This window comes from Microcebus murinus, chromosome 7 (genome assembly GCF_040939455.1).
Source record: "Microcebus murinus isolate Inina chromosome 7, M.murinus_Inina_mat1.0, whole genome shotgun sequence".
NCBI classification, from domain to species: Eukaryota; Metazoa; Chordata; class Mammalia; order Primates; family Cheirogaleidae; genus Microcebus; species Microcebus murinus.
In genome coordinates, this window is record NC_134110.1 from 86,224,247 (window position 1) to 86,247,669 (window position 23,423).

Here is a 23,423-nt window from a genome sequence, read left to right on the forward strand (position 1 = left end):
CTGATTGAGCCATCACTTCTCTCATAACCAAATTCTGCCAATTAGATAATCTGGAAGGTTTCAGTCCATGACATCTATGTGCTTGGTCCAGTGTTAGAAAATATGTAGGAAGGAAGAAATACATAAAAGATGGTCTCTTCCTCCTAAGAGTTTATTATCTGGTAGGGTACACAGAAGTTACCTGTGTAAGTGTTCATTTGCTTATCCATCAAACGCAGAGATCTGGGGAGGATTGGGAAGAACGTGTAACACACAGCGCAGTGCCTAACGCCCAGCATGCTCTCCAGTTGGCACTGTTGTTACTCAGACGTTGGGTTGCAGAGACAGAACATCAGCGATGGAGAAAGGAAAGAAACCAATAAAAGCTTAACTGAGGAGCATTGCCTTAAAGGGAGAGAAGAGAGAAGGCATTCCAGAAAGCAGTAGTCACTGACTACTGTCCGGTGAAGGGAGGGAGTGGGGGCCAGGCTGGTGGAGACCTGGATGGGTGCTTCACAATGGGATGTGAGGAGCAGCCGGTATTGGTAAGGTTTAGGGCTCATTATAGAGGCCCTTGAGTGCTCGACTGCATTGAAACACATTGTTTCCAATTTAATTTTTCTAATACATCTACTGAGGGAGACAGAAACAGGTGGAACGCATTACCTGCCTTCCCATCCCAGGAAGTTTATACTCCACGTTGGAGATTGCATTCCCTGGTAGAGCAAAACCTACTTTCAAAAACTGTATCTGAAAGTGCTGCACAGGGTGAAGCAGAAGGAGAAGGGCTTTGTAAGAATTCTAGTACCTTCCCTGAGAGTAATCATCTCATTGTGACAATCACTGCACCCCCTCCAGCCCCTCCCAATGTTTATAAAGCCAGTGGGCAGGGTCTGCATCTCATTTATTTTTGTGTGCTTGGTGCCTGGAATATAAATAGATGTTCAGTCATTATAAGTTGAATTCATGACAAAATAAATGAAAGAATACAGAACATGTGGCCTAATATTTTCTAGTGATATTGCCACAGTTTAATATATAACATATATAATATTCATGCTCTTTTAATGTATACTAAAGTATTTTCCTGAATAACATATAAACAACCAAGGCATGATTATTTATAGCCCTAAATATATAATTCTTGAGATGAGGGGGTGGTTTTATAGGGAGTGAGAATATAAGTATAGACAAAATTTTAGTTTTCCTTTCAGGCAGCCAATTCTATTTTCTCTATTAACACTCAATGATTTAGGTCACACCAGGACTCCCATGCTGGGAGAAATTTATCTTATAGGACAGTTCACATCAAGGTAATGGAGCTTAAGTAACTTACCCTTACCTGAAGTCTTTGTCTTATAAAAGAAGATTCAGAAGGAATGATTTTGTATGGTGGCATTTCAGACCCACTGATACTTGGAAGAGAAGAGGGAACTTTGTGAGTAAGAAAGTACCCTCTGAGCCCTGCCTCCAGGGACTGACAGTGAGGGAGGTGATGATGGAACCCTTCCTGCAGCTCACAGGGAACCTTTTTAAAAAAGGGCCTATGTCCGGTTCTGCATATTTTTCTTTCTGGAGTCAGTAATAATTAAAGGGCAGGGAAAATCGGCTTGGAAAATTTTTATTAACATATTAACTAAGGATATTATTGAGCCTGATTTATTCTGAGCTATACATTCTTTTACACAAAATTGAGTATTTCTTACTGTTATAAAATTATTTGGTTGTATAAGTTAACTAAAGTTGATAAATTAGTCTCAAACTTTCAAACCTTCAACCCCCACCCCTTGCAAAAAACAGAAGGCATTTAAAAAGGTCAATTACATAAAAATATTTCTTTAAAAATTGCATTGACATATAGTTTGCAGTTAAATAAAGATGAATCTATAGACATGGAATGGTGTTAAATAGGAATTTATAGTCTTTGCAAATAATTTTAGAAGAGTGAAAAATAGCTCCTGAAAAAAAGACTTTATTAAATTAGGACTTGTTTAATATTACAGCATATAGTACATTGTTTTATATATGAGCAAAACAAATATTTCTGTGTAAATTGCAGCTTCTAGTTAAATGCTTTGTAAATAAATTGGTGTGTGATTCATTTTCTCCAAATGGTAATGAGGGTTAAAAGAAAGTGGTTGCAGAAAGGGATAAAAGGTCTCCCGGTTTAGATATTTTTCCATGCTTCTGGCAGCAAGTTTGCAATAAAAAGAATGATTTTTATGAGATTGTGATTATTCACAGCAAGCCTAGAGTTGGTGTCACTATGAAAAATTCTTCTTTAGTAGATTCTCTCAGCAGGAATAATAGATCTAAAAGAAGGGAAACGGGAGTTACAAAGAACACTGACTGTTGCCAGTGACAAATTATGTTTGCAAAAATGATGAGCAAGGCCGTTGAAAATTGAGAAATCAGTTCTGCAGTAAATCAAAGGCTTACTCTTAAAAGTAGTTCTGAGTTGACATTCAAAAAAATGATGTTTATATTAGATGTGTGCTGTTTTATTTAATGTTCTGAATAATAATTATTTTGTACATTCATCCAGCCTTTAGTCTTTTATCTTCGTACTTGAAGTTACATGATACAATTTAAAATATTTGTAATAGTTTAATGATAAAATTGTATGATATAATTTAACATATTATCAAACACTAGTGCATGGCCCTATGTTGTATGTGAAGGTTTGCAACATTTTCACTGGTTCCTACACAAATTTATGAAATGCCACATTCTCTTATATTAACTGTACCATAAATGAAGCTATATATTTGGGCATTAGCTTCTGTGTATAATGTCAGTGGTAGGAATATAGAATGCACTAAAATACCTTGTGCTACTAAACAAAACATAACTTAATAAAAGGATCTTATACTAAATATTAAAGATTCATTGTATACTTTTTCAACAGTAAAATTACAAGTGTTGATACCACTAGATCAAACATAACATATGCCATAATTATCAATTAAATTAATCCATTATTTTTAGAGACACAGTGTTGAACAATTTTAAATAAGCCCATTTTGTTTTAAAAGTTTATTTTCAATTCTTTCTGGCTTTCATTAAGTGATACTTTCTTTTCCTCACCCTAAGTTTGAGAGTGTGAAAAAAGATAAATATATTTAATATAATCATGTGGTAAAGAAGGTATTCATGGTGAGAAAAGGAACTCCAAGCAGAGTGGAGCTGACATATTTATTAACACTGTACTTGCTAAAAAGGAACTATTTTCATGTGATTCCTTTGGGACTCTGTGAGCCACATGCTAAAGTAATATTATCATGATGTCTTATTTTTTAATTAGCACATTTTTAAAGGAATTAATGTTATAGTAATAAGAAAATATTAAAACTCTGTAAAACATGTTTCCATGCTTTGTTCAGGGATTAAAATTAAGTTTAGGAGTCCTGGAAACTTAGTGATCTTAAATGTTTACCATAATTTTATATACATTCCAGCATAATTTAAGCACTTCACTTTATCTTTTGCCTTAACATACTATGTATGTGTAGACACTTTCAATAAAGACCATTTCCTAAATATTTTGTGAATATTAGTATAGATAGAATCAGATCAAAATAGCTAATATCTTACCTTTGTTGGAACTGCTGTAATTCAAATCTTGAGTTCCTAATACAAGCACTTAGGTCTCCTAGTTAATGGAAACATAATTCTGGGAAAGTCTCTCTCGCTTAGATAATCTCTAAAGGATATTATAACATGAAATATATTAAAATACCATTTTTGTTTGTAAAAGCAGTGTGCGTCTCCACAAGTTGCATCTTATTACCAGCTCTCAAAACTAGATGTTGAAATTCCTCTTCTGAGTTTCTGAGATTTGAAATTCTGTTTTTCTTTTCTCATTGGCTTATATAGTTGTATCATCTTATTCCTATCAAAACAGATACAAATATTAAAATATTGACTTAAAATATGTGCTGGTGCCGATGGTATGCTGAGTAGATAGGTTAGAGTGAGAATTTAAAGATACATTTGTCCAGGTGTGTCTTCATTCCTTAACTTGCACTTCCCTAAATTGTCACACAGAAGGGGGCCAATTTCTAAACTCTTTTTGTTCTCCATCACCTGTGCCTTACCCAGAGGTAATGTGCACCTTGTTCTGCAAGGAAGCATTGTGGTGGGAAAGCAAGAGAAATGAGTTTTCACCAAGTGCACCCCAAACAGAGATGACAGTTCCTGCCAGTGTGGAGAAGCTGTAAGTGCACACCTTCCCTGTCCCCATGGATCGAGCCTCAGGCTTGCAGGGAGCCTGTGGTGCTGGGCAGAGGGTGGCCGGAGGTGCTTTAGCTCCCCATTACATCTTGAAAGTGCAGTGAGGCGTTGGACATGCCTTTAGAAAGTACATTGGAATCACGTTATTCCACATTAGTACGTACACAGTACATTGATCAGGCAGTTTCCTTTTAACAGAGAGAAATATGCAAGTGAAAACCTGGTTTCTGCAAATTTATTAACTCATGGTCAGAGTTTCTTAACCACAGAGGCTGAACTGGACATACCAAATCTAATTGTCAGTTAATTAGAAGCAGAGTTTTTCCCATCTTTCCCATTAATTGGCTTGTTCCTTGGCCTCCCCTCCCCTCCCCGCTTCGAACTTCTAAATCATAGTGAAGCTCCAGGGATGCCCCATTTTACTTCATTTTTCCAAAGACGTTATCAGATAGGGAGTCCAGAGTTATTTACACAAACAACCACAGAAACCCGTAAAACCTCTTTCACTCAAACACTGGTCACCAAGTAAGGCCATCTGTACGATTTAGGTTTTCTGTGAAAAAGAGGTAGTGTGGGTAGGTCAACAAAGGGATGTGCCTTTTTTTTTTTTTTAAGTATTGTTGATCACTTTGTCAAAATTAAGCTTTCAGATAATTTGTGTGTTTATATCTGAAGTACTAAAACTACCCCTGTACTATACATAAGCATTTTCATGTTTTGAAATAAGACGAATACTTCTTTTTAGTGACTTGTTAACATCAAAGGTATCAAGCAGGTATCTATGTTGTTCAATAGGGATGTCAGAGCTGTGGATGTAATTGCCTAATGACAGAGAAGAGGGGACAAAGAACCCAAGGATCATTTCCCCTGCCTTGGCCAACTCCAGCTGGTCTCAATAGGCAACTGATGTACAGACACAATGAAAAGAGCTGGTTCTCTTGTGACTCTTTTTTTCCTTCCATTTTTACTTTGTAAGGGAAAGTATTGAAACAATTAGTTGGCAGTATGGTGTTAGTTTTCTCATGGTAAATTTGGAACGTGGAGCAAATATAGCCTCCATCAGCAGAATTTAGGCTTGTGTAACTTAACTTCTCCAAAGACATGTTGTAACTTTTTCATATTGTTCCCTTTCATAACGTGCAAAGCGCCTCAGCGTTTTCTGAGAGTCTCTGTTTATTCAAAGCCTTCAGGTTCCCTCTGAGTTTGTGTTTCTAGTTTCGTGTTCAGAGGTATAGAGCATCACTGTCCTGGCTGCTACGTCACCCCACTTGGCACAGATAATAAGACTCATTGTAGCTGTCCTAATTCTTTTTATTTTCCTAAACCAACTTGAATTGTATGGTGTATTTTTACATAATTACGGTACAAGTGAAAGGCTTGGGGGGAAAGTACAACCACTACAGTATCAAAGCAGAATAAATATTTGCAGAAAAATTCTGCCATAACTTAATATTTTGCATATGAGCCCCTGTGCAAAATGTGAGTTATTCCCGGGGCTTGGTCCAAAAGAACATGTCTGTGGCCCAGCCCTAGAAGGCCAGAGATGATGATGGATCAGAAAAAGGTCAGCTTGAGTCACAATGCCAAGAATAATGACAGAAGGGACCCAAAAAGGCAGAATAACAGGGCAACTAGAGTTCTGAAAGCAAGTGTGGCTGTGAGAGCGGCCCCACGTGGCTCTCCGCCTGCTCCCTGCACCAGAGCGGGTCCTCAGCCGCTTCACGTGCTGGCAGTTTTCCCCGACCATCCATGGAGCATTTTACAGTCCAGCTCCACGAGCGCTTAGATGTCTGTGAGCTGAGGGCCAGTAGTAACTGAAGCTCACTAATTTTATTTATTTTACTCCTCTGTGAAGTACAGGCTGTGTCGCCTGAAGGGAAGCCAGGCGAAGGTAAACTTTGGTCGATTGGTTTGTGGTATTTGCTAAAAGATGATTGCAGGAGCCTGTCACGTTGGAGCACAGGGTCTCAGGCTAGCTAGTACCTGTGGGTTCCACACTGCACCTCTGCCCGTTGCCATCTGCCCCTCTTCCAGCTCCCCCTGCTGTGACTGGCCGAATCCATGTTCCTGGGCCCTAAATCTCCTACTCGGGACACACGTGTCAATGTAACATGCTGAAACCTCTGCTCTCACCCCTACTGTTGCACTCTGTACCCTCCAGCGCTGGCAAAGACCCAGTCACCACAACAGCGCCCCTTCCAGGCGCATTTCCCTCTGAAGTAGGTACAGATGGTGTAAAGGCCTGGCGTGTGTGAGGGGTGGGGCTCGCACGGAAGGACGGAGGACCCGCGTCCACGCGCCAGGCAGGGGGAGGGCGCCGTGATCACAGACACTGGGCACGGGTCGGAGGGAGGCAGACAAAGGGGAGGTTGTTTCGGAGCTGGAGTCCCTTAAGCTCAAAACAACTGAGAAGCCCCAAAGGACCTCGGTCATAGTCGGCATCGAGAGTGAACAGTTGTCTATACTGTGTGAAATTGAGGAGCCTGGGAAGAAACAGCGAATAGAGGATCAAAGACATAGTGTCTCGGCATTTATCTTACATTATTGAACTTCTCTGAGTATTCATTTTTCATATCTGTAAAATGGATTATAGCATTAAAGACTATTTTCACCATAAATTCAACCCAACAGTAGGAGTCTGTGTAAGTGAGAGAGACCAAGTACCTCCCTCTGCTAAAACTGCACAAGAATTTTAAGAAATGCCCTTTACTGAAGTAGTTTGCCATTGCTTTGGGGAAGGAGGAACACAAAGTGCCAACCCGTGATGCTTTGGTGATCAAGTCTCAAGGGGTGGTGTGTCCCTAGTGCCTTAGGACTTCTGAAAAAGGAGATCAACCTCAGAATGGGAACAGTGGGCCGGAGGCTTGCATAATATGTAAGCTTGGTGATTAACTGTAAAATTTTCCTCGTGAAGGATAATCGCAACTTTGCCTTACACTGGCCTCAGTTCTTCTGTGGAGTGTGATGTGGATATACGAGTGAAAACTGGTTAAATTAAAATGTTGATCATATATTATTCTACTATTGACTGGTTATATTTTGCATATTTATGCAAAAATGGTGCTGATTTTTACATCCCTTTGAAAAGCCATTAACAAAAAATAACTCTTTTTCTACATCTTGATCCCTTTCTAGCTCCCATAGCAAATTCCCACATCTGTGATTTGGAGGTAAAAGAAACAATGTCTTCAAGAGGCTTCCCTGTAGCCTTTTTGAGGCTCGAGTTCCTTTGCATCTCTGTTTCCTAGAGATAACAAGGACCCGCCCACTTTCCCCCACTCCACCCCATGGCCACCTGAAGGTAGAGGCCCAGCAGGGGCAGTCTGGGACCAAAGAGATGTTTGTTCCTGTCACCAAGCTCAGTGACTGTGAACCATCTCTCACAGGCTGCCGTTACCTGTTCATTGGCATGCTTCTATCCAAAAGCCGCAAGGAGAAGCGGTGGACCATGCCGTCCCTCCCTGATCTAGCAAAATGTAACCTCAGTGCTTCAGACCTGTGCAGCCCTCTTGGGCTGGATAGAATTCAGCCATTCAGCAGCAGGATATTCAGTTGAGTCCCAAGGAGGTTCTGCCGCATTTACCATAATTGTAATTAATTTATTACATGTGTGGTTAATGAATTAACTTCTTTCTTCCTGCTTAATCATGTAAGCGCCTTGAGGGCAGGGACTGATGACTTTGTCCCTCCCTCCCTCAGCAAAGTCTGCTCCCTGCTGTGACCTGCAGGCCCCCAGGGAACTCCTCCCCTGGCTTCCTGATCCTGCTTCTTCACCCCAGGATTCTCCTGCCTCAGGGCCTTTGAACTTGCTTTCCTTTGCCTGGAAGGCTCTTTCTCCACACACCCATTTGGCATTGCATATTATTTTTCCTTTTGCTGTATTATTTTCTCCTTATGAATTATCATTAATAGTGTACATTTTGCACATCTTCTCCTTTGTGTGTCTCCCCACTAGAATGTTAGTTCCAAGGCAGTAAGGACTTTTTGTCCCCTGTGTTAAATGCTGTGTGCATCTAGAACAGTACATAGAACACGGTAGCCTCTTAATAAATAATCTAAGACATCAATGAATGACCAACTGACCACCTTTCTGAGCTAAGGTACCCATTATTAGCTCAGGTGGGTATGAGTACAAAATCTAACTCAGGCGTCCTCAAACTACGGCCTGTGGGCCACATGGGGCCCACCTAGCACATTTATCCGGCCCGCCCGGTGTTTGTGCCACTGCTGCCTGTCCTGCTTAGCAGCCGACTCATCCCCGGCCCACAATGCAATTGTGTGGAATGTGCGCCGCACTCTCCAACAGTCTGAGGGACAGTGAACTGGCCCGTTTAAAAAGTTTGAGGACCCCTGACTAACTCCTGTCGTTGGAACCACTACTTGTGGCCCCCCCCCCTGAGGTCCTAGGCAAACACAGTAGGGGTCCCTTGGGCATCCCTAGCCCTGCGATTGCACATTAATGCATAAATTGCTGGTGGCCCCTAGAAATGTGAATGCTGTCCCAGGACTCGATTCAGTTATGATTTTACTACCTTAAAACTCTTACACTTTTTGGAAGTTTATTTCAAAAGTACATTTTCAGCATAGTCTGTTTTCAGGATACTTACTTCCCCAGAGAATTCCCTATGTTCTGCACTCTGTGTATTGAGCACCAAATTAGGGTTTTTAGGAATATATTTTGGCACTAGGAAATACATTAAAAGCTTCCATTTTTTGTCTTTTGTGTCCATGGCTTCTTCCAGTGGGGCTTTAAACTTTGTTGCTGGTGGTGTTTCAGTGGGGCCAGAGTCCCTTCTGCCAAAAGCCACCCTCCCCCAGTGGTCTCATTGTCTGGATCTAAAACAAATTTGGAAGCTAAGAAACAACTAAGCCCAGAAGGTAAAAATGAGAACCTAAAGTCTGGCTTTTAAGAAGAAACAAAAAGGTAGATGCCTTCTGAAAAATGGGAAAAGGAAAGTTCATCCAATGGAGGAGACTGAGTTTCAGGATCAAAGAAGAAAGGTAACTACAGTTTTAAATTTGAGAGCCAATGCACTGAGCACAAGTGAACACATTACCCAACTCTGTTGTGAGATATTGCAGTATCTTAATAGTTTCCATTCTTTTAAGAATCAAAGTTTTTAATAGGTAAGCATTAAGGTAGAAATATTAGTTTCTCATTTAAAAATTTTTAAAAAGCATACTTCCCAAGGTGTTTATACCATCATTTGTAAGCTCACACAAAGACTCATAGGTAATGAATCCTCAATATATATTTTACATATTTGAAGTTTGTTCAACATAGCATTTTCTGTTCATTAACTGAAATGAGCAACAATCCTAGAAACACATTTTACATAGATATTTTAACACTTTTTTTTCATTCCTAAATGTGCTGCCGAGGCTCTTTAAAAATGCCCTTGATTTTTTAATCTCCCTTCATTAAAATCATTCTGCAGAAATTCTGATAAACAATGAGGATTTCCTTGTTGTCACTACATCAGACTCTGAGCTTTAATCAAGTCACTGTGAAGTGAGTTTGCTATCTGCAGGTAAAGCTTGAAGGTGTTGACACTTAATTAGAGCTCACTAAGAGATTGAGCGATACTTCAAATGAAGACCTGGGCACAAAAAGTTTTAAATGAAGCTAGCAGGAGAAAACAAATACAGGATGTGGAAGAATAATAGGAACAATGGAGTCATTAACAGTCTTTAGAAGATAACTGACTTTTCTGTTAGTAATGGAGATTTACAACGAAATTAGCTTAAGAAAAGCATCTTAACACCCTGCTTTTCCAAAGAATTCTTCCCACCCTCAGAGGTAACTAGGGAATTCTAGGTCAGCTTTGATTCCTTGAATTAAATTCTTTTAAACATATCTTTTCCTCTTCTAGGAGTCCCCCCAACTTCCTCCTCCTTTCTGTTCATTCTCCCAAGAGAGAAAATTTCTCCATCATGGCACTATGGCTTTTTTTGTTGGTTTGTGTGTGTGTGTGTGTGGGGGGGGGGGTTACACTAACCACACATTTTTAAAAAGTAGTTTTTACCAGCAACATAGAAATTACATTTCTGGTTAGATAAATGTCAGAAATTTCTGCTCATAGTTTAGTAACTCTTTAAACCTCAAATAAAATATACTGTTGAAAACACAACTATCATTCATCTTCTAAAATAAGATTAAATTAATAACTCTGAGAAGTTCCCAACCATGTTTTCCAAGAATGACCTGTTTTTAAAATGTTAAATTCACAGTCAGCATGTGAGGGCTCCTAGACTCGCTTTTCCTTTTTTCTTATCTGAGGTTATGGACCTCAGGAGAGCAGGGGAGGGTTACAAGGTCAAAGTCTTTTCCTCCTTGGAACTTGCTGCTTGCTGGGAGAGGGCTGCCTGGAAAATAGATGCTTTAGAGAAGAGGTTGGGGGTCACCATTTTAATTCTGTTAAGGAACAGCTGGTTTGAGTTTCTTTCCACTTCTATCTCCTGCTCCCTTCCTCACAAATCCATGGAGAGAGAAGAATTTGTTCAGAAGGAACCAGCAACATAAAAATATACCATCAATTACTGCAGTGCTTTACATACGTCATCTCCGTTACAGAGTTGAATGCTAAGTGATATAGAGATGGGCTAGATTTTATAAAATTTAGTATATCTGAAACGTGACCAGAGCTGTAGCCAGAAGAACCTTTTAAAATACAGGATGTGTGCCTGGAAATTTCTTTTAATAATATTTTTAAACTAAAACTTTAGTGGAAATAAGTATAGTAAAGGCCTCTGGGGTATTTGGAGCCTGACTACACAGAGAGGAGTGTGGCTGAAATGTGAAAGCCAAGTGTGCGTTACTTATTTCTGGACTAGAGACCTTGTCTGTCTCCAAATGAGTATGTCTTCATGCATTCAGCAAATGTCGGTTGAGTGCCTATTGTTTCCACAACTACGCTCGGGGCTGGGATGCAGGGGTGAGGTGTGTGGGTGCTCTGGTGCCAACAGGTGCGTACACCTTAATTCAGTCCAATAAAGCTGCAGCCACGAGTATGGCCTGCTGTTCTGAATAGTTTACACACTGTTTGGGATTTAAAAAGCAGGTCTATTCAAAATAACACAATGCTAAAATCCACTCTTAAGTCCAACATGTAAGATGAATATGTAATAATAGTAAAACAGTGAAAAATAATATGAAAAAAGTAAAAAACACAAGACAAAAAAAAAAACCCAGACAGTAAAAAACACCACATGGCTTGATTATTTTTATTTAGGATTTGAAGTCTCCCATGGTTTGTTTTTTTATCCTGAGCATGTGTACGCGTGCGCGCGCTCACACACACACACACACACACACACACACAGAATAAAACTTACATCTCTCAAATAAATGGCAAACCAGTAACAGATTTTTCGTCTGGGCTCCTCAGCACACTGGCCTCAGGCTGTGTTGGTGTGTGGCTCAACAGCAATCAGAGGTCATAATTTCATTGGCAGTTAGCATCAGGTTTAATTTTTCTAGCATGTTACATTTACCAAAATGTCTGGTTTCAGTTATGCTTAGGCACTGACTGAATCAGCTTTGAGCAGCATGATGTCTTAGGGTACCTGAGGTTTATGGAACACATATGCTAATTGTTTTCAATCACTTTCCTTTCTAAACACAAAAATGTGTTTTTCTGAAGCTGAATCACAGTAGTCCTTAATGACATAGCTGCTTTCTTATAGAGGACCCTAAGTAGGTAAAAATGTCAATTTAACAAGACTGCCACCTACTGATTGACATAGTTGAAAAGCACTCCAATTAAAGAGTTTTTTAAAATAGGTATGTGTAGTTTTTCAAAAAAATAAAAATTGACATGTATCATTTTAATTGCGTTTTAGGAATGTGACCAAGTTCATATAGATGATGTTTCTTCAGATGATAATGGACAAGACCTAAGGTGAGCATACTGAAATGTGAGGTCCTTGTCTTCCTTTTATAGTGTAGTTGCTCACCTAATTAAGATAAACTTTCTGTTTGGTTAACTTTGGGCTTTTCTTGCATCTAAATAGCACATATAACTTTGGAACAGATGGCTTTCCTGCTGCAGCAACCAGCGCTAATTTATGCTTGGCAACTGGTGTCCGGGGCGGTGTGGACTGGATGAGAAAGTTGGCCTTCCGCTACAGACGGGTAAAAGAGATCTACAACACCTACAAAAATAATGTTGGAGGCAAGTGACTCCCACCAGTATTTCAGTGGGTTAGTTAAGACAGTCGAGATAAAATTCTAAAAGTACCTTACACTTCTGTGTCACACTGTGGGGATATAATAGCTTCTTCAGGGCAGTTTCATCTAACTGGCCATCATTCTGCTGTGATGGCCATTCTGTCAGAATGACAGAAATATTAGACTAGAATAGATCCAGCTGCTCTGGCTAGTCTAGTCTACCCCTGGCTCCATTACCCACTGGTGTGACCTAGGACAAGTTTCTTCACATCTCTGACACTTCAGTTGTCCTTCTGAAGAAGTAAGATTAGCAACCCTCACCCAAAACACAGATGGATTGTTAGGCTCCTTCTACCTGGTAGATGCTTCTATTAGTTTGGATCTTTCCATTGTGATTCAAAAATTCCTTTAGCATAAAAAGGAACTGTATTGACTTAATAATGAAAAGTTTAGGGATGATGTTGGTTTCTGGACATGATAGCATACCTGAATCCAGATGCTCAAATGAGGCCAGCAGGAGAGCCTAGGCTGTCCTTTGGGAAGGATTCATGCTAGGTCTGTCCCTCCCAAGCAGCAGCAGAATGACCACCAGTGGATCCAGGTTTATATTTTGCCAGTTTAGCATCTCCATATAGGGAAGGGGAGGGAGAGATATCTTTCCCAATAGATGCAGCCAAAGTTCCAAGACTGATATTCACTGGCTAACTCAAGGCCAAAAGCTTACCTGAGATGGGTGGGGTTGGGTCTGGCCAAACTACAAGTTAGTGGAATGGGGAAGAGTAGGCTCCCCAAAAGGAAGGAATATCTCCCTTCTATAACCAGAAGAAACAATGCCAGGAATGCAGAATCAGTAGACGTTTCCTATAATATTAAATATTTGCCCACTGAATGATAGTACATGATAAATACTTTGTGTACTATAAACCTCGAGAGTAGTGCTAATTAGTAGTCCTGTTAAATATTTGTTCTTCATAAAGCCAAGAGACATGTTGGTAAGGAAGTAGTTCATCCTGTGCTTTTAAATCCTCAGGTCTGCTTGGCCCGGCTAAGAGGGAAGCCTGGCTGCAGTTGAGGGCCGAGATCGAAGCCCTGACGGACTCCTGGCTGACACTGGCCCTGAAAGCACTCTCACTTATTCACTCCCGGTGAGGCTGTCGTGGGGCCTTTGCTGGGAAGTGGGCGCTGCTCATGCGTGTTCATTTTGATGATTTATTTTTCAACAGTCTTTTCTTCTTCCTGTTCTCATAGGACAAACTGTGTGAATATTTTAGTAACAACTACTCAGCTTATCCCAGCATTGGCGAAAGTCCTGCTATATGGATTAGGAATTGTATTTCCAATAGAAAATATTTACAGTGCAACTAAAATAGGTGAGCCGTGTTTTTTCCTTTTTAAACAATCAACCCTCTTCTTTCAGGCTAGTTAAAATGAAAGGCAACACATGAGACTTTTTTCTTTCAGAATGCTAAATAGGTCAGAAAACTTGAAGAATAATTTAACCAATTTGCAAAATTGGCTTTAGACATTAAGAGAAATAAAAAGCGTAATCCATGTAGTTGAATCCATAAAAGTTTATTTCAGTAAAATGTTTTATTTTGTTTTTAACTTTATATATATCAACAATTGAGTTCCCATTGTTGTGGAGATTTTAAAAAAAAATAAGTTTCTTGCATGAAGTAAACATTTAGGGGGAAAAGAAATTTAGTTAGAATATAAACCAAGGCAGAATTAAAAGTAGGAGTAAACGGAAGACATGGCTCTTTTTCTCAGGGAAGCAGACATCTAACTATAATCCACATGATAGAGGAAGAAGAAAATGAGCATTTATCAGTTATCTTCTAGATGCTCAGAACTATACTAAGCATTTTATACATTAAAGTCAATCTTCACAGTCTTTCCAGTTTGCAAATGAGGAAACTGAAGCTCAGAGACTTAAGTAAATTGTTCAAGTCGGTAGCTAGCAAAGCTAAGGGTCTCTCTGACTCCAAGGTCCAGACTCCTTCCCATGCCTGAGAGAGGCTCCTCCTGCTTAACTGCCTGCGTCTGCAGTGGCTGAGGAAGCTTCACTCCCACCCCGGAGGCGGCAGAGGGCAAGGGTCAGTGCAAGCCAAAGAGAAGGAAGACATTTGAGCTGGGTAGAGAAGGGCAGATGAGAGTTTACCAGGTAGATGGGCTAGTGAGAACAAAGGGCCAGAGACATTAAAACGTGTTCCCTACTGAGGGACTTGTGAGTGGGCCCAGGTGGCCAGTGTGCAGTGCTCACGGGGAGCTGAAGCCAGAAAGGTGGACATGGGTTTAGTCATCAGTGGCCTTGTATGTTCCTCTAAGGAGATGAGTGTTATCCTAGCTCAGGGGAAGGATGAGCATCCTAGTTGGTGGGAAGGTGACTGTCTGTGGATGTTCAACCCTATCTAAATAAAAAGGGGCAAATATGGGATCCCTGTAGGTCTGACTTCCATATGTCTGTACTGTTATTCCTCCTGTACTTCTTCTTTAAAGTATTTACTAAGCGATCACTAAAGAATCACTTGTTTAATGATTTGTTCATAGTTTGACTTCCTACTAGACTGTAATTATTCTTGAAGACTGGGTTTGTCTCTCTTGCTCATTATAGTAGCTGCAGCACCCAGCACATAGTAGGTCCTTAATAAATGTTTGTTGAATGAAATGGATGAATAAATAGCCATTTATTTTGAGGAAGGCTGACACATAGGTTTCTCTTAGGCACCTGGGTCAATGGTGGTATGATTAACAGATGGAAAAATCAGGTTTGCTCTTACCGGTGTTGAGTTTGAAGAGCCTATGGGGTATTCGGGTGGACCTTTCAAGTTGGAGATACTTATCTAGAGTTTGAGATACTTATCCAGATAAGTATCTAGAGCTTGAGGGAGGCCAAGAATAGAATGCTGGAAAATACTTCTAAAAAAGAAGGAATATACCAAATGGAATAGAATTCTGAGTAGCCCATTATAACCAGAATTTTTATGCGTTCTCATGTTCCATAAAAATAGCAATCAGCATTAAGTCACGTGTTAATCCTATTTTCATCTATATTGATAAAGAGGAATTATATTGTGTTTTATAAACAGGATTCAGGGTAAAAATTTACCAGCACATGAAAGGTGGAACAAATGCCAAATAAACAGAAGGGTTAGTACTTAGCTTCCCAGAAGGAAAGTACAAGTAGTATTACATGCCTTGTGCATGGAACTTTAATCCCGAATGATTTAAAAGTTGAAATATAATAAGAGTACAGTAACAATCTAGTAAGGATTAAGTTCTATTTGGGGTATTTGTTGTTCTGTTTTTTTGAGACAGTATCGCTCTGTTGCCGAGGCTAGAGTGCAGTGGTGTCATCCTAGCTCACTGAAGCCTCAAGCTTCTGGGCTCTAGCGATCTTCCTGCCTCAGCCTCTGAGTGGCTGGAACTATAGGCAGGTGCCACGCCACCATGCTGACTTTTTTATTTTTTATAGAGATGGGGTCTCTCTATTGCCCAGGCTAGTCTCAAACTCCTGGCCCTGAGCAGTCCTCCCACCTTAGCTTCCCAAAGTGGTAGGATTACAAATGTGAGCCACCACGGTCAGCCAGATTAAGTATTTTTTAAATGGGCATTTTGTTTGAAATACTAGGCTTTAAATTATTTTTTCAGTACAGAATAAAAATTATAATTTAAAAAAACTGTGGCAAAAATTATCTCACTTTTCTCTAATATTTTAATGAGAAAAGTAGAGATTGAAACTCCTGTCATTTTGGTTAATTTTGCCATCAAACGTGGGGATCTGCAGAAAACCCAGTAATTTTCACTGTAGGCAAAATGCCAAAGTCATAGGAGAAGATGACTCATTTAACACAGCTATGATGCTCTTTCAGACAAAATAGATTCATCAAAATGAATACTTTATATAAGACTTCTAATTAACTTCTAATTAAATCAGCTTCATTTTCTTAATCTTTATTGTGAAAAATTTCTACATGACCCCAAAATTTACAATGAAGCCTATAGGAGATAGTATATAGGCAATACTTTTTTTTGTCCACCACAACTTCACCTTTAAATAACATTGTTTACCTTTTGCCACATGAGGGAAACTTTGCAAAAACACATAAGCATTTCCCTGTTAGGAGGGAAAGAAGTTTCATGACATCTAAGTTTTTGGTTGCATATATTTGCAGTGAAGACTATACCTTGTTTCTTAAAGTGATTTAATATTTCACAGTTTAGTGGACAACTAAAGAAGCATTGAAATTGCATCCTTTGAATAAGGCTGGCTCTATTTCATTCTGTCAGATGCAAACTAGAGATTTTAGTGCAAAATACAAATATAAAGCAGACATTTGTTTAAGCAAACAAGCAATTTGTTCATGTGTATATCTGATCCTTATTTGAAAGAGGTGCAGGCCTCGCTCAGCCATTCACATTTGAAAACTATAAACTGCCCATTGTCCATTAAAATGACCCTATTGGCAGCCCACGTCTTGGAACACCAGTTTCTTCTCTAAGAAGAAACAATGCCTGCATTAACTGCAGGGATGTGCTGACAGTGTAGCCGCCACGGGAGCCCAGACTAAGTCATGACATGGGAAAGATAATAGACAGATAAAGGTATTCTGTTACCTTCATCCCACTTTTCCTCCAGGGAAGTGCTTCATTGAACATTAGATGCCTGGGTAAGGCAGGCATGATCTCGCTGTAGTACCCCAAATTACCTGACATTTATTTCAGGAGAAGGTTTATGAGAATATTTCAGGTAAACACATTAGGCTTTGGGGGTCTTTAATTCAACCTGAAAGTGAAGGGAATAAACTAATCCCAGTGCTTGTGTTTTCATGCTATAACAAAACCAAATCTAGATGCTTTATCATTCTCAATGGTCTTTGGCTCAGATATTATTTTTAGAGTTTGACATATAATGAAATATTTTTTTAAAGTCAAAGGAAAACTTGTTGCCAGAAAATCACTGGCCTTTGTTTAGTCTCAGCTTATAAGAAAAAAAAGTACTACTGCAAAACAATACTTTTTCCTCCAATTGCTACACTGTGATTGACTAGATCTTATGTTTTAATAAATGAGTCTTTGGGAAAAGAGTATCTAAACTATCAGTTTCTAAGGGACAAGATACCACACTGCCAATTAATTTACAATTTTTAATTTATTATGCCATTCTGCATACCACCCAAGTGGCATAAAGACACACGCCTAGTTGCACAAGTGGGATAGGATTGAATCAGAACAGGAAGAAAACATTTTATATAAAAAGCTCAAGTGCTATCACACTTGGTTACCCAAACTTTATATCTAATATGATTTATCTTTATTCATTAGGAAAGGAAAGCTGTTTTGAAAGGATAATTCAAAGGTTCGGAAGAAAAGTAGTGTATGTTGTTATAGGAGATGGTGTGGAAGAAGAACAAGGAGCAAAAAAGGTGAGCGTTCCTAGATGGTGCATCTTGTCCCATTTGCTTTAGTCCTCAAAAGTCTCATAACCGTATCATTTAAACAAGTTTCATTGAAAGTTCCACAGACCATGCATGTGTGTAGAACTGTAAGTGCAAAAAAAGAGTAGGATTCAATAAATATGAAGTGATATTTTTGAACAGTGGTGTGTGCAAGCTTTAAGGCCATGGTGGTTGGTCTTCAGAGAATGTAGACTCTGGGAGCAGAAAGGAAGGTGCAGCGGTGTAGCTATCATCCAGAACAGAGAGAACATGCATGACTGACTCATGCCAGTACCCTCTTCCCTCCCCACCCCATGGCAGACATTGCCAGGTGATTCAACCCTTGTTAGCTGAGCCTGTACACAGCCTGAGAACCTTTCAGACATCCTTCAGAAAGCCTCTGTTGGTTGGTCAGAGCTGGTTTGCAAGATGAAAACTATTTGCTGCCCTCGAGAACTTGATGTCTTCTTTTACCATGAGGTTGGCACCTGCCTCCCTCTGGGCACTTGTAAAGGGGGGAAGGAGTGGACCCGACTATAAGTCTCTTGCTCCCAGCTCACCCATTGCATGCACTTCACCATATTCTTCTGAATCTCTGGGAGTGTAATTCTATCATTCCTCTTAGCAAAAGCTTTCTCAATGTGCATTGCATTTTTATTAGGTCATTAAATATGAAATGTCCGATTTTTGAATCAGAAGTTTAGTATATCATATCATCTCAAACAAGCAGTACAATTAATCAAAAGGATGTACCTAAATTGCCGTCTTAAGTGTAGCTTTTTTATGCCAGCAGCAAAGAAGCCTGGAGAATGCGTGTTGATGAAATCACAAAAGGTATTTTCCATAGCTTGCTAAGAATTGAATATTTTTCCTTGCAAGAAGTGGTCCAAAGCCTGGAAGAAGTGGTAGTCAGTTGGTTCAAAGGTCTGGTGAATACAGTAGATGACACAGAGTTTCCAAGTCCAGCTTCTGTAGTTTGAGCAACATTGTTTTTTCTGACATGTGGTCTTGCAAGAGGATTGGCCTGTGTCTATTGACCAGTCTCAGCTGCTTAATCACAAGCATCCTCATCATTTTATCTGATTGGTTTCAGTAGTCATCCCCTATAATTAATGACCAGGTTTCATGAAGCTGTAGTAGATAATACCAGCACTGGACCACCAAATAGACACCATTAGCTTTTTTTGATGAATATTTGGTTTTGGACTGTGTTTTGGCACTTCATCTTTATCCAGCCATTGTGCTGAATCCTTGAAATTGTCAAAAGAATGTATTTTTCATCACACGTAACAATACAGTATAGAAATGGTTCACCTTTATGTCATGACAGCAAAGGCAAGCTTTGAGATGATTTCTGATGCTCATTTAATTCATGTGGTACCCACTGTCCAGCTTCTTCACCTTGCTGATTTGTTTCCAGTGGTCCAATATTGTTGGAATAGTAACGTCAAACCTTGCTGCTAATACACGCGTAGGTTAAGATGGATTCGCTTCCACTACAGCTTTCAGCTCATCATTATCCACATTGGTCTCAGGTCACCCACGTGACTCATTTTCAAGATTAAAATCACTAGAATGGAATTTCTCAAACTATTGACGTACTGTGCATTCATTAGTCACATCCTCCCCAAACACTTCGATGATATTTCAAACTGTCTGCACTGCATTGGTTCCACAATGGAACTCACATTCAAAAATAACAAGAATTTTTTTACTTATCCATGGTTTCACAAAATATTGCTCTTTAAAAAATGTAAAAGACAATCACAAGTCAAAACAAGTGTTTGAAAGACTGAGGATGTATCTTCACAATAGGGGGAAAAAACAAGAAATGTCAAGTTAAATTTCAGAGATCAACTTTAAGGAAATTGGACATTTCACACTTAATGAACTAATAATACAAGGTGAGGACCACTTCCATAGCCTGTCACTTAGGTCTTCACAATCTGGCTACAACTTGGCTTTCTTATCTTTCTCTCCTGCATCTTATGCTGTAGTCTCATTCATCTGCTCACCTTCCTTTGTGCCCAGCACTCTTTCTCTGCTCTTGCCTCTCCAACAGTGCCCTCTGTCACTGTTCTGTACATTTCAAAATTCAATTCATTTACCACCCTTTTTTTTTTTGGCATATTATGGGGGTACAGATTTTAAGGTTTCAGTAAATACCCTTTCCCCCCCTCCCCCCACAAGTCTGAGTTTCCAGCATGACCATCCCTCAGATGGTGCCATGTACCACCCTTTCTATTCCCCCTGTTTTTAAGAGCTCAATTATAGTAGCACTTGCTTTTACTGGAGAAGCTGTAATGGTAAATAACTTGGATTCTTGAGTGAGACACCTGGATTTGAATTATGGCTCTGCCGCCTACCTGTTCTGTAACTAAAGTATTTGCTGTCTTTGAAGAACAGTTAAAATTGTTTCCACTTTTTGTCTTTGGACATACCATTCCTTTTATACGGGGCACACATGCACACCAAAAAGAAATTAGGTAGTCACCTTCAAAGAATATCTCCTTTGAATTTTTTTTACTATGAAAAGGTTGCCCTAGCTCCCAAATTTGATTTCATGGATGACTTTATGTAATGAGCCCAAAAACATCTGCTGCAAACAAACTCTTTGCACCTTGAGACCCGTCTATGTGTTTATGAAGTTTTCAGGTTCAGATTCCTAATAATCTTGTAAAAGATTCAGATGTTATCAATCTACCACTCGGAGTGGTAGATTCTAACTTTATTGAAGGAGAGTTTTTGTTTAGCCTTTTAACTAGTATTGAAATAGCAGTACCTGAGCATGAGTTGAGAGACAAGGATCTAATAATTCATAATAGATAATGAGCATCTTTCAAGAGTAGTACTACACAGAAGTAGAGAATGTTTAATTTGGGGAAAATATTTAATTTAGGGGGAAAGACTACAATTCAGCAACATCCCATTTTAAAAACTATGTTTAAAAATTAAAGCTAAAGAAATAAATTGAGATGATTATCCATGTTGTAGAAGGATTGATAATAATCCTAATGGTGAATAACAAGAATTGCTACCAGTTATAAAGCCTTTATTATCTCAGTTTTTCTCTTAGGTGGATCCTATTTATTATCTCATTAAATACAGCAATTTGATAAGGAAGAAATCCCATTTTACAGATGAGAAAACTGAGGCACAATAAGGAATAATAATTTGACCAAGATCACACTGTTGGAAAGTGGCCAAATAGGATTTGAACCCAGTTATTTCCTCTGGCCATGAGATTTAGCGCAAAGTTCCTTCAAACTATCAACTACATTTATATATCTTAAATATGACTTGATTTTTAAAAATAATTTACATGCATATTTTTAAAATTATTAAAGTACAATTTTTATTTCATGCCTGTTGGGAGATAGATACAACTATGTCTTTTCTCTAAATTTACATTTATGATTGAAATTTTAAAAACACATTAATCTAAGTCCTGAGCAATTTAAATTAATAGTGAATAGGTATTGCACATTTGAGTATTAAAATGTTCTGTCCAATCAAAAACTTTGTATTTCAAAATTGATTTTAACCATTTAGCTTGCCTCTCTTAGTTTCTGTGTCCTCCTAAAATCTAGTGCAACACTCTCCTCTTTTCTCTGTGGAGAAGTCTTTCATCTCCCTAAAAAAGTTCTTTTGCTAGTGATAGGCACTTTTTAAAATCCAGGAACAGAAACTAGTAAGTAAATCTGCCAGTTGCCTATTTTGTTAATGGTCAATTGAAGTCTATTCTTGTCATCCTTATTCTTTTTGCCAATGTAGTCCAACAGTTGTCATCAGTAATTTAATCTATAATTTGTATCATAAAATAATACCTCTTTCAAAGAGAAGTTAGACTACCTCTGTTCTGTAAGAGAACCACCTCATTCTAAAAGGATCTCTTGCAAGAGTTTTCTGTGAGTGCCTCTTTGTTCCTAGAAAGACTGTGGAAAGCCACTTACCTATTTCCATAGTCTTCCACTGACATGTCTTTTCTTGTCAAAATCTGTCAGGCTTGCTTTTTTTTTTTCTTTCTTTTACCATAAAATGCTTTGTTTCCCTAATACAACATGGCTTGAGTGAAAATAATTAGACATAGGTATGATTACAAAACAATCAAAATATAATAGTCTCCTATACACTACGCTGACATCTAGTTTTCATTTCTTGAGTAAAAGTGGCCTTGCAATTAGGGAAATATTTATACATCCATATGCAAACATTTTAGAGATGATGTATGCATATGAAAGCATAGATACATTTTTTGGTCCCAACCCTCACTCCCCCAAATGGTCACTATACACTTTTCTGTACCTGCTTTTTTTTCACTTCATCAGTGCATAGAGTTCTATGTTTCTAATCCTTTGAAGTGACTTCGTCAGTATTCCATTATGTGTATTTAACCAGTCCCCTGAGGCTGAACAATTAGCTGGTTTCCAGTATTTACTGTTAAAAACAGTTCAACAGTAAAGGGTCTTTATTTGGTTCATGCATGTGCAAGTCTATCTGTGGGTTAAATTCCTGGAAGTGCAATACTTGGGTCAGAGAGTTTGTGCTTTAAAATTTTTGAAACATTTTATTAATACATTTTTAATAACTCAGCAAAATACACTTTATATGTGCATATTCATGTAGCTAGCTTTTTATATGACTGATGTTATGTATAACTAGGGGGCAAAATACCAGATGGGGAAGGGTGGGGTAAGGAGATTTGGAAAGTTGCTCCTGTAGACAAGAGAAGCAGGAAAAATGTGTCATTGTTTTCCCATGGGCAATATTTTAATTCTAGAGACCCAAAAGTGTGTGCTTTTTTAGGCCTTTAGGTACCCACTTCTTTCAATATATGTCTAATCTTGATAAACTAATGATATATGTGTCAGAGTTCCAGCATAATTTAAGATTTGTGGGCAGCTGTTTTTAGTCTTAGGGCTCCAGTAACCTCAAGAAATATCTCCACTTAGATATCCCATCTTGTACTCATCTGAATACAAGCAAATGAAGTCAGTTGTCCTGACCCAGTTTGCCCACTCAAACTTTCTTTGGGCTTCTCTACTTTAACCCATCAGTGAGTCACATGAATTCTCTTCACAATATGTGTCTCATGCATTGCACCGACTCCATTTTCACTGTCACTCTGCCCACTTTCTCTGCCACCTGCCAGATATACCTCCAGTCCATTCTTCCCTGGCTGCTGCCCTAAATTGCTTAAAATACCTCTTTCCCTTTGTCTCCCAGCTTTGAGTGTTAGGCTCCCTTTCTTATTAATACAAGATAGGAATCTACACTCCTTAGATATTCCAAGTGTTTCTACCTTGAAAAACCTCCTTCCTTAGCATCTCTATAATGAATACACCATTCCAGCCCCATCACCTCCAGACTAATCACTCCTAACTGGGAATCCCATCTCCTTCCCCTTTACCTTCTCTCTGAATTTATCATTTTATTCTTAATTCCTCACTGCCTTACATTGTTATGAAATTGTTTCATCACGTATGTCTTGCCTGCTGAGCAGCTCTTGGCATTGGGGACATATGTCTTGTATGTATTACGTATCTTCTGTAGCAGTGGTGTTATACAGGTAATAGACTATTTTGATAATAAAGTCACAGATT

The 23,423-nt window shown here is 38.9% G+C and overlaps 1 protein-coding gene across 15 annotated transcripts in view; it reads left to right on the forward strand.

Annotated features, from left to right (window-relative positions):
• Positions 1-23,423, forward strand: part of EYA1 (EYA transcriptional coactivator and phosphatase 1) — a 307,766-nt gene that overhangs the window by 279,009 nt on the left and 5,334 nt on the right. For 14 of the 15 annotated variants that reach the window (XM_076005221.1, XM_076005220.1, XM_076005223.1 and 11 more), the window contains 5 exons: positions 12,055-12,113; positions 12,226-12,386; positions 13,413-13,527; positions 13,631-13,752; positions 17,708-17,808. In XM_076005221.1, coding sequence (XP_075861336.1) covers positions 12,055-12,113; positions 12,226-12,386; positions 13,413-13,527; positions 13,631-13,752; positions 17,708-17,808 — 558 coding nt within the window. Of the gene's footprint in view, positions 1-12,054; positions 12,114-12,225; positions 12,387-13,412; positions 13,528-13,605; positions 13,753-17,707; positions 17,809-23,423 lie in introns of those variants that run through there. The other variant, XM_076005230.1, reaches the window with a different exon arrangement.